The 12,119-nt window shown below is 47.9% G+C and overlaps 1 protein-coding gene across 1 annotated transcript; it reads left to right on the forward strand.

The window, feature by feature from the left end:
• Positions 1 to 64: 64 nt before the first annotated feature.
• On the forward strand, positions 65 to 11,844 carry LOC116076322 (retinol dehydrogenase 16-like). Its single transcript, XM_031350044.1, has 5 exons — positions 65 to 170; positions 5,363 to 5,713; positions 8,097 to 8,355; positions 9,822 to 9,985; positions 10,471 to 11,844. Exons 2-5 carry the CDS (start codon positions 5,401 to 5,403, stop codon positions 10,686 to 10,688), a joined length of 954 nt encoding a protein of 317 aa, XP_031205904.1. The 5' UTR covers positions 65 to 170; positions 5,363 to 5,400; the 3' UTR covers positions 10,689 to 11,844.
• Positions 11,845 to 12,119: the final 275 nt, after the last annotated feature.

Here is a 12,119-nt window from a genome sequence, read left to right on the forward strand (position 1 = left end):
CCCCCAACCCTAGCAGCCTTGCCTCTCTGTGAGCTGGCCCCTCCTCCCTTCCTTTCTGAATCATTGCATTTGCAGCAAGAGGGAGACAGACTCTCAGGAGGGACAGCTGCCCTTTTAGGAAGGAATGATTGAAGCTCATCCTTCTTTAGGAAGAATTCTGAAGCTTTCAGGTTAGATTTTTTTTTCTCTTCCATGGGTGTCTGTGTGCATGTGCGTGTGTGAGCATCTAGGCTTCGTGCCAGCCCGAGGCATGCAGTTTGTCTTCAGCAGCAGGAGCAGCCACCTTGAAACAATTCCTGGAAGTTTACTTTCTCCATCCCTGCCTAACTACACTTTTTTTTTTCTTCAAGTATAGACAAGACACTATAATCAACATTTCAGAGGAAGGAAGGCAGGAGAGGAGAGATATTGAGAAGCATAAAGGTTGGCAGCTCCTCAGGGTTGTCCTTGGCTCTTCAGAAAGGCTGAGACAAGCTGTTCCGGGATCCTCCCTGACTTACCAGGTCCGTGTGGCAGAGGCAGGTGTAGAGTGGGAAGGTCAAGGCTAAAGAGTTTGGCAACAAATGGTTACACTGCCCAGCATCTAGAAGTTAGCTGGCTGAGAAGCTAAGGGTGGTCTCAAAACCTACTTTGTCCTCAGCCTCCCCAAAGAATGCTACCTGCCTTGGCATCCCTGGCTCGTTGTGGTCAGCTCTCTTCTACTCTATCTACTCGAGGAGATAACTTGGCTTTAACATCCGCTTGGGTTTCAGGCCTGATTTCACTATGACGATTCTCTGTGCAACATCAGACATATCAGCTAAGGTTTCAGAGTATCCATTTGTTGGTTTGTTTGGTAGGATAAGATGCTTCCCTCGCAGAAGCACAGGAGTCAGTAAATATAAGTTGGCATGAGCCAGGAAGCCACCCTTTCTGGTCTTCTCACCGAGCAGCCACCTCTCTCTAAATTGGATCGATACCAACTTCCTTCTCTAATAAGTTGTCTGAGTTACAGCACTCATGTGGAAGGGTGAGAACATTCCCAGAAGTCATGGTGTCACCACAGAACAGATGTGACAAACACAGCCAACATTAACTGACTCCACCATTTCTTTTTCTTTTTCTTTTCTTTCTTCTTTTTTTCTTTTTTGGACACAGCTCTAAAGGACATTATCTCATGAAAACTCAAGAGTTTATAAGATGAATATTATCACAGGTGAGATGCCACACACACAGGCCCTGGTCACACTGCCTGCAGTTCAATAATCCTGTATGGCTTGTTAGCCAACACAGTGGCTTCAGAAGACATGAGCCCCATAAAGCACTGTCTGCATACACAGATTTTTGTCTGCTGGGTACATTTTTATCCTTAGATTCTCAAAGGGGTCCAAGATGTCCAAATGTTAAAGGAGCGGCTGTCCACGGACACCAGCTAGGGTGAAAAGACAGAGTTGGATACTTACTTCTGGAAGTGACTGCACCCTAGAAATCCTGGGGAATTTCTATGACACACACCTGTGGGTTTGAGGCGTTTGGAAATCGGTCTGAGAAAGAGGTGAATGCTTTATGTCCCTTCCATCTCCTTCTATACCGTGAAGGGCATCTGTTTACTTTCTCTCTCTGCTTCCTGAGCGGGAAAGGGACGGTGCGGGCTCCAGGCGAAGGAAGAGGAAGCTTACATTGATAAGAGACCCAAAAGGCGCCAGATAGCAGTTTCCCCACTCAAGGATACCACCCAGAAATCTCCCAGCATGCTCCACGCCGCCTTTGCACCCTCCTTCCGTTCCCATCTCTCCCACAGGCTCTGTTTTGTTCTCAGCTTCCTCAACCTCCTCCAGCTGTTCCGTGGATTTGTTGACAGTCCCTTGCTGACTCCAGAGCTTTTCAGTTCCTGGGGACAGAAGTTTTTCCTGAATTCTCCAATGCTTCCTGTGGCCTTCAATTTCTGTTTCCACTATTTCACCAAAAGCACACAAAGTCTTAGTGTTAGCTTCCAGGGTGATCTCACTAGGCTGCCCTCGGGGACCTAGCAATTGCTCACATCGCCGCCGCTTACCACCCTGGTCAGGTACAACAGGTTTTCTCTCTCTCTCTCTCTCTCCCTCTGTCCCTCCTGCCCCCCCCCCACACCTGGCCCACCAGGTACCCCCTGGCGGCATTGTATTTCATAACGCTTTGACTTTCCAAAAGTTAGAGTCGGGAGGACTTGCTGAAGTCATCTAGATTCCTCTTCATTATAAAGATGAACAAAATGGAGGCTGTAAGTAATCTCATATCATCAGACAATGTATGGAATACAGGTGGGAGTGGAACATCATCTACCTCATGTGGGCAGGTGCTTAAAACCCAGGAGATGGTTGTTACCTCACATCCTCAGGGTCTCTAAGTCCATCAAAGCTCTAGTAGCATGCTCAGTCAAATGAAAGTATGCTCCAGGGATAGTCCCAAGGGAATTGTCCAGAGCTGTGGGCCCCTGGGAGGTCTTTCTGATGGACACAGACCAGGTGGTACACAAAGTTCCACCTAAGGCTGCAAATCCTTCCTTGGTGGAAAGAAAGCCACATGATAAAGAAGTCTAAAGCACCCAGCCCCTCACCTCCTTCCCAGACCACTTTTCATAGGGAAAAAGACCAGACATAGTCCAGTAGATCTAAGCAGGACTGGGTAACAGTCCAGTCATATTGTGTGGCTGCCATGGGGTAAAGGCCCCACTCCTCTGCTTTACTGTCTTGGCTGCACTGAAGTGAGTCCTCACCAGGTAGCTTAGGCTTGACTCAAACTCATGGCCATCCCGCTCTGCCTGCCAAGTGCCAGAACAATAGACCCATGCTCCCACATTTAGCTTAGTTCTAGATCTTTGACTCCTGACAGGAAGAAGAATATCAGTTCAGACGTTCCCATCCCTGGCTTAGAAGGATATTGTAGCTCTTGAGATTGGAATTGTCAAGTGTAGCCCAGACCTTTACTAGCTTTGGAGTATGAAGAATCCTGGGCATGGGGAGGTGTACCTTATAATTGTGAGAATGGACATCTCAGGAAGGGCTTTGAATCCAGGTGACACCTGTGTCATGACCGAAGAACTTGAGACAATCAGTTGAGAGGCATGGCTCTTCCCAGACACTGCTTTCTCATTTTAGAAAAACGAGACTTAGTTTTCTCTATATGTATGTGTGTATACTGTGTGGGTACCTAAACAGGTTAAAAGAAGGTATTGCAAGGGTTGCAAACCACCCAAGATGGGCCCTGGCAACTGAATTTGGGTCCTCTGAAAGAGCAGCAAATGCTCTTAACTACTGAGTCATCCCTCTAGCCCCAGACACTGATTTCTCGCCCCTCAGAAAAATCTTCTATCTTCCCCTAATTAAAGGATAGAACGTTAGGTAAACAGGAACAGTTGAGAAGCCAGTCAGAGTCATGAATTCCTGGCTTCTGCCTCTGTCTACTCCTTGACCCCTCTTTGTTCCGTCTCCTGTGGGATGTAGTATCCTGTTCCCTATCCCAGAACTCTCCATGGACGGTCTTATGGGATTCAAACTCTGACCCTGTCTCAGTCTCCTGAGGGGCAGTGCCTTCCTAAGCATCCTGCCAGGACAGATGCAGCACCTTTCCAGCTCTTGGCGCCCAGCTGAAGTTCAGGTCCTTGTTTAGCTAAGGCTTTCTGTTTTTAGAGTGTCTGAGGAATCTAGGTGTGTGTGCAAGAAAGTCCCAGAAGAGTAAGGAAGGGACAGTGATGGCACCCAAGGCTGCCACTGGGGAACAACCAAGCCTAAGTCCAGAGGCCCCCAGGGCCACGCGGAGTCTAAGAAAGAGAGGCAGACAGAGCGAGGAGTACTCCAATGTGTATTAACTCCTTCTGTCACAATGTGACCAAATGCCCAGCAGAAGTGCCTTACGGAGGAAAGTTTATCTTGACTCACAGTTGCTGGGCACTTGGTTGGTTGGTGTGGGGAAGTCATGCAGAGCCACTGTTTTGGGTCATTTACCTTGTGGAATACCAGGAAGCAGAGGGACCAGAATTGAGGGTGGGGGCTACAACCTACAAATGCCCACCACACCTAGTGACTGTCTTTTCCTTGCCAGTCTCATCTCCTAAAGATTCCTCAGCTCCCTCAGCCAGCACCAATGGCTAAGGGACCAGTATTTGAAACAAGAGTCAGGATGGAGACATTCCAAAATCAGGCAGGTCCCTGGTGCAGCAACTCATGGCAGAACTCAACATAGTGCTTGAGGGGTTTGTTAACTTAGGTTTTCTCGGAAAACTATGCAGGAAAAACTGTGGGCCTGTGGGCTGATGTTAATCTGAAGCAATCATGGTTCTTAGAGCTCAATATGGCTCAGTCATGTCAAGCTAAACCCATACAGTTGTCGAAGGGCTTATACAAGCCATTCTCTCCCCTGACAGCAGTTCTGGGAGCTCCACTCATGGGCATTCCCAGACCCCTCCCCTTCCTTTCCTGCTTTATGTCCTGTGTAGTTCTTTGCCAATTTGACACAAGCTAGAGTTATCTGGGCCAAGGAACCACACCTGAGAAAATGCTACCATCAGATTGGCCGTAGGGCACTTTCTTGACTCGTGACTGAGGTGGGAGGACCGAGCTCACTGCAGGCAGTACCACCCACAGCTGCGCAACGCTGGTGGAATAAGCAAGCAGGCTGGGCAAGCTATGGAAAGCAAGATAATCAAATGTGTTCTTCCACGGCCTCTACTTCAGTTTCTGCCTCCAGGTGCCTTTGTGATAGACCATAAATTCTGAATTAAACAAACCCTTTCTGCCACAGTTGTTTTGGTCATAGTGTTTGCCATGGCAATGGGAAACACACCAGGACAGTCTATCTTTGAGGTCAGATGCCACATTTTGTAACCTTCAGTTCCCAATCCCAGACAAGTATTACTCTAGGAGGGCAACTGTTACCTTCCTGCCCTCTCCTGTGGCATTTCCTGTGGTCCGGCAAGGAAAGACTGTGATTTAGTCTGCCTGAGGAAATGAATGTTGAGAAACGAATTTCGTTGTAAATTTGTCTAGAGTCCAAGGGTACATTTGCAATAGCACTCTACCTATGCTCAGATGGGCATGCAGTCTGAGCCTGGACTTTGACTAATGTGGGCCATGAGTCATTAGGCTTAGATGGATCTCACACGAATAAGAGGGAAGAAAGGAGTGGACCAATTAGAGAGGTGTTTTTCTAAGTAGGAAGTACCCAAGGGCATTTGCACAGAATATCAACCTGAGGACTGGAGAGGTAGAGCAGGATTAAAAGAAAGACGAGAAGAAAAGAAAGTTATAGAGAAAGACAATCTACAACAGTCACACTTGCCAGAAGCCTATAGGCTACACTGCCTACCACAGTCTTTTGCATTCCTGTTTCTCTCGTCTGAAAACAGGGCAGGCTCATTTTGTCCTGAAAGCAGCTGTATAAGTCATGTGGCTCTACCTGGTGGCCCTGGTGGGCCTGTGGAAGCTCCTGCACTTGTTCCATGAGAAGAAGGTGGTGAACCATCTCCAAGACAAGTATGTTTTCATCACGGGCTGTGACTCGGGCTTCGGGAACCTGCTGGCCAGACAGCTGGACAGGAGAGGCATGCGGGTGCTGGCTGCATGTCTGACAGAGAAGGGAGCCGAGGAGCTGAGGAGAAAGACATCTGACAGGCTGGAGACAGTGATCCTGGATGTCACCAAGACGGAGAGTATTGTGGTAGCCACTCAGTGGGCGAAGGAGCGTGTTGGGGACAGAGGTACCATCTGATTCCTGTCTGTGTTGTTGGTTTGTCTCCCTGTTTGAAGGGCGCCTCCCCGTCGTACTCCTTGGCCAGATCCCTAGTGGGGTTTGGGGGCTCTGAAGTAACCCAGCACATCACCTGAGCACTCTCTCTTCTCTCTCCAGCCCCTTCCTTCCATCTCCCAAGTGCTCTGGTCTTGGTAAGAAGGTGCCCTGGTGAGGGCTCACCCTCTCACATCCCTGTCTCTGCTCTGTCATCTTTTCTATGCAGAAAACCTAGATTGCTGGATGCCGAGTGCCAGGTTAGAGCAGGGTACCTTCTGGAGCAGAATGGGCCTTGGCCCTGGGCTGTGTGTGCAGGGCATCTGGAGCCAGGCTGGGTGGATCTCCTGAGTCAGCAGCATATCTGCTCTTATCTGTCAGCCGTGTCCTCTGTGAAGGAAGACATTGGTCTGTGTTCAGAGCAGGCCAGACCAGCTGAAGGACTGACTTGGGGGACTGAATACTAAGAAGGGGAGGGTGCTCTTCTTTGGATATTCTAGTAGTTAGAAAAAAAAACCAGTGGTTTAAAGGAATCTAAGAATAAATAGAAAACATAGTCATTGTTGAAAACACTAGAGAACAGAAGAGGGCTAAGCTGTAATTCACAGCCTGTGATTCACCACCCAGTGGATACAAACTAGTAACACTTTGACCTGTATGCATTAAAATGAACACATTCTTTTCACTTTAAAAAGGTGAAGATATTTTTTTATACCACCTCAATAGCATTTCTTTGAATGACAATATCTAATGAACTAGAAAATCCTAACCTTTCACAAAGCTCGAGAGTTTAGCTTTGGAGTCAGAAGCTCCCATTGTTTGGTACATTTATGTTTACTTTTGCTTTTTTTTTTCTCTATAAGTCAGGGTTTCTCTGTGTAGCCCAGGCTGTTCTGGAACCACGTCAACCAGGCTGGCCTAGAACTCCAAGCTCTACCTGCCTCTGCCTGTGGAGTGCAGGGACTAAAGATGTGTGCCACTACTGCCGGGCTTGCAACAGAATCTCTATGCAGAGCTGGCCTTGAACTCATGATCTTTCTGCCTCAGCCTCCTTTATATGGGGATTGCAGGTGTGTGTCGCCACCCCCAACTTGTTTCCTACATTTATAATCATAAGCAGTATTCTTGTAAGCAGTTTTATTTGTTTTTTTGTTTGTTTGTTTTTGTTTTCGAGACAGGGTTTCTCTGTGTAGCCCTGGCTGTCATTCTGTAGACCAGGCTAGCCTCGAACTCAGAAATCTGCCTGCCTCTGCCTCCCAAGTGCTGGGATTAAAGGTATGTGCCACCACCACCGGCAGTAAGCAGTTTTAGTAAGCGTGTTTTAGGATCCTAAGAGTAAAGTGTCTTGGTTAAACTGTTTACACCTCTAGAAGGGTAAGGTATGGCAGGGCACACAGCTTTTGGACCAATTTTTCAACATTAACAAGCACAATTTCCTTTTGTCACTTAGCCCCCGGCTGACCCTGCAGGGTGGGTAAAAGTGAAAAGGTGCTGTTGAGGGCCACAGCACTTACCAGGTGGTTTCTGAGGAGCTGTGGCTGAGTGTCTGTGTCCTGTGGGTGAGTGGAAAGAGAGAGGGCTGTTTTGTGAGGCGGAGGGTGGGGCTGGGCTGTAGCAGTGCCTCCGCCTTCAGGTTAGCTTTGTATTTTGTAAGCACTTCACAAAAGTTTCTCAACATCGATGCTGGATGTGTCGAAGTGTGTGGGCCTGAAGACACACCCTCAGGTGGGGGTGCTGTCTACTTTGTTTGGTTTTATGCCATTTTTATTTACTTGATTTTCTAGAAAAGATCTCCCTCCTGGGATTCACAGACTTAGGCTCCTCTCTAGACCTCCCCGTTCTAGGATTGCAAGCAAGTTACCATTCTCAGCTTTTAAGGTGGTTTGTGGGCAAAAACTCAGGGCCTCAGGCTTTGGAGGCAAGCACTATGTACCCTGAGGTATAGCTCCAGATCCTTACTCCTAGAAGCAGCAGTGTGTAGAGCTGCTCAGAGAACTCTGAAGATACAACTGGAGGAGGAAAGTCTCTGCCAGGATGGCACCAATCTGTCAAACAGTTTCATGGCTTCCAGGTTGGCAAAGGTGACCCTGTCTTCAACATCTGTTCCTAAATTTAGTGAGAAGGGACTACTTGTTGCTTCCCAGACAAGGAGCTGGGCCATGAAGACTTCAGGGATGAAGGCGTCTATGCTGTGAGCCAGCAGTCTCTGGCATGAGTTCCCCAGCCCTGTTGATACCTTGCTCTTATTCATTGCATCCTATTCTCCAGTAAACACCAGTCACAGTGGTCTTGTTGAATGTGCATTTCATCCACAATTAAACCTGTATTGTGTGACTCAATCTTTCCATTGTTCCCAGGACTCTGGGGTCTGGTCAATAACGCTGGCATCTCCATCCCCTCGGGTCCCAATGAGTGGATGAACAAGCAGGATTTTGCAAGTGTACTGGATGTGAACCTGTTGGGTGTGATCGACGTGACTCTGAACATGCTGCCCTTAGTGAGGAAGGCGAGGGGCCGTGTGGTCAACGTCGCCAGCGTCATGGGTCGAGTGTCTTTCTTTGGTGGCGGTTATTGTATCTCCAAGTATGGCATAGAGGCCTTCTCAGACTCACTCAGGTACTGGAAGGGAAGGGGTCCCTCAGGGGAGCTTTGATAGGATTTTTATTTAATCAGTTTTTAAGTCCCCATCGTGGGACTGGAGAGATGGCTGAGAGGTAAAGGGAATTGGCTGCTCTTCCTGAGGTCCTGAGTTCAAATCTCAGCAAGCACATGGTGGCTCACAGCCATCCTGGTTTGTGGATTCTCTTACCTTCCTGCCATTGGAGGTAGGTGATCATTTACTGGGAAACACCTTCTGTGTCTATGGCTCAGGCAGGACTGAGCCATGAATTCACTTATTCTTTTCATTTTTTGTTTGTTTAAGACATAGTCTCATTATGTAATCTTGGCTCTCCAGGAATTCACTAGGTAGACCAGGCTGGCCTCAAACTCATACAGATGCATCTCCTGATGCTGGAACTAAAGGTGTGTGCCACCATGCCTGGTGAGATCAGTTAATAATCTGGAGGAGGATGCACAATTGGGACATTGTTTTTGAGTTAGAGTTGGACCTGAAGTAATGTAGGCAGAGTCTGGACCCTTAATCTCTAGTGATGTTCAACTTGAAGATGCTCTTGAGGTAGGCTGAGCATCTCATTCAGTCCAGTAGGTACTTTCCAGACTCACAAGAGTCCACAGACAACTCATTGTAGAATCACAGCAAGGCTCTCCCTCTGACCTTAAAAACCCTGGCAACTGAGAACATGAAAGTCTAGGGTTTAGGAGGTGGGTACTGTGGTCATCCATTGGAGTGGCTATCTCCAGTTAATCATTGGGGACAGAGTAGTTATCAGATTTTGGGTTCTATAATAAGGGTCTAAACAGGAACCTGGCAGCCTCGTTAGGAAGGCTGCTGGGAAAATCTGTCCACTTCAGGCTCTGTGTGAACTTTAACTGGATAGAGAAAGCTGTTGGCCCCTACTTGACGAAAGGAAAAGTCAGGTGACACAGGCAGGAGTCTGAATAGCTGAGCACATGCAGGCTTGTAGGGAGTCTGAGGGCCATGGGCAAGGATGTATGTATATTACGAAGTTGTCAAGGCAGATGGAAGAGTCATTTGGGCCAGGTAACCTGTCAGCTGCAGAGTGCAGGCTGATTGGGATCTAAGGCTCTATGAAAATGCCAACAGGATCCATCGGGGAGCTGGCCTGTGAGCTTCCTGGGATGGATTTGGGGAAGCTGTAAAACCAAGAGTGAGGAGGAGGTGCCTAGGGCAAGAAGAGGGAACCTTTTCATCTGGAGTTCATTGAGTAGTCTTACCTGGAGTCTAGCTTTAGGTCAGTAAGATGCACACGCCAAATACTTGTGTGACATTCAAGGCGGTGCCTGCACTTCACACGCTTCATCCCCACTTGTTGCACATCCCGGATGCAAATCTGTGACCCTTCCTTACCCTAGAGTGTTCTTGGCATGCTACAGTACTCTTATTGGGAGTTTTCTCATGGAAAGACCCCTGAAGCCCTTGACAACTGTCTGTCTTGCAGGAGGGAGCTCTCCTATTTTGGGGTGAAGGTGGCTATTATAGAGCCTGGAGGCTTCAAGACTTCTGTGACAAGTAGTGACAGGCTATCATCAAACACCAAGATGACCTGGGACAAGGCCAGCTCAGAAGTCAAAAAGATCTATGGCGAGAAGTTTTTATCATCCCGTGAGTGGATTTGGGGGAGCAACTTGAGTCTAGAATTATGAATCTATTGTTAGTGTTGCCAGCAGTCCCCCCGCCCACAGATGTGTACCTCTCCTTCTGATAGCAGGTGGACTCCTCACCACATAAAAGGATCCTGGCTACTAGACATGAGGCTGTGGTTCATATGAACTCCTCATTATCATGAGATCGAAACTAAAACAGATACAAAAAGCAGTATTTTCCATGAGATAGGTTTCCCCCCACCCCAACTACTGGGGAGACTACATATTGATCTCAAAAGAAACACAGGTTCAGTATTCATGGTTCTTCCTAGTGGCTTAGTTGTGGTCCTTCTGGGGAACTGGGACAAGCTAGGCTTGGGCATAGCTTTGGGGATTGAGAGACATGGATTCTCCCACATAGAGTAAAGAAGTTCTCCTCTATGCTGGTGTCAGACAGGAGAGGTGGGAGCTGAATGATCCTGAATAATTCCTCATTCTGCATAGATCTGAAAAAGCTAAACAAATTGGATGAGATGTGCAACAAGGACCTGTCTTTGGTGACTGACTGCATGGAGCACGCTCTGACTGCCTGTCACCCTCGCACCCGATACTCAGCTGGCTGGGATGCCAAGCTCTTCTACCTCCCCTTGAGCTACCTGCCCACCTGTCTTGTGGATGCCCTTCTCTACTGGACTTCTTCAAAGCCTGAAAAAGCTCTCTGAAATCTTTCCTATATGTCTAGATGGGCATGTGGAGGTAGAGGGTAAAGGAGGGAGTCCTCAGGAGAAAGTAGGAGGAGGGAGGGAGGGAGGGAGGGCTGGGGTTCTTAGTCCACACTCTTCATCCCATTGATTTTCCTGTGATACAACTCAAGACTGATGATGACCAAAGAAATAGGCAAAGAATTCTACCAAGGGATTCAGATACAAAAGTGCTGTCTGATGCCCAAACCCTGAGCATCATGGCCTACCGTGAGGATCCACACAAATGAGGAGGTTGGGACCAGCTTGTGCCAAGCACTGCCCTCTGCCCTCCTCTGAATGAAAAGCACATGCCCTGGCTAGTTTAAACCCCTATGCAGCATGGAAGTGTCCCTGCTCGGAAGTCTCCTGTAACCATGGTGTGAGGTCTGAGAGAGTCACTAACAATGCCAGCAATCATGCCGGGGAATCAGGTTGGCAGGCCCTGGATGGGAGGTTCAGTTCCCAGTGGTGAGAATCTAGCAGAGGATGGAGACACCAATTTTTTAAATTTATTTTGAAATCATGGGTTTTTTTGGGGGACTCTTTATTTTTAGAACAAAGTATGTGATGATCTCCGGTGCCTTGTGATTTAAACTATGGGTTTGCTAGTCAGTAAGGTTTGGATCATATAGGTAAGGGGATTGTCCTGCGAAGGGTTAGCACAGGCCAGATGGCTTCACCTTGACTCTCTCAGCCCTTCCAGCCACTGAAGTGGGAACAATTGCTCTCCATTCAAAACTTAACCAAAACATGTAAGGCAGAAGTCTGTGCATGCAAGTCCATGGACAGAATTTACCTGTAGGTCTCAGCTCCACCACTCCCTTCCCTGCAGACTCACTAAGTGACCATCACTCCCTGAAGACTCACTAAGTGTCCATCCCTTTCCTGCAGACCCATTAAGTGACCATCCCTTCTGCAGAACCCCTCTGTGATCATCAATTCCCAGTAGACTCACTAAGTGATCATCTCTTTCTTACAGACTCAGTTACATTACTTCCTGCAGACCCATTAACTGACCATCCCTTCACTCAGACTCACTAAGTGACCATCCATTTCCTGCAGACTCACTAAGTGACCATACCTTCTGTGCAGACCCATTAAGTGATCATTTCTTTATATAAGACTCACTAACTGACCACCACCACAAAGCCCTTCTGATTTTCCATTTGTCCTTGTCCAAGGTCACCTCTCATGTCCCCTCCCTCTGTTCCACTGCCACACTCCTCCAGCAGCATGCAGAGAGTGTCCCTCTCAACTCTGGTTTTCTTTTTATGGACAATATTTGCAAAAGAGCATGGGACTTGAACTTGCTCTGGCCTCTGAGACCTGGCTCTGCCTGCTGCTAGGTTGGTGAATCTCAAGAGTAGGTTGAGCATGGAAAGCATGTGTGGAAGAGACAGAGAATCCTGG

Source organism: Mastomys coucha, unplaced genomic scaffold (genome assembly GCF_008632895.1).
Source record: "Mastomys coucha isolate ucsf_1 unplaced genomic scaffold, UCSF_Mcou_1 pScaffold4, whole genome shotgun sequence".
NCBI lineage: Eukaryota > Metazoa > Chordata > Mammalia > Rodentia > Muridae > Mastomys > Mastomys coucha.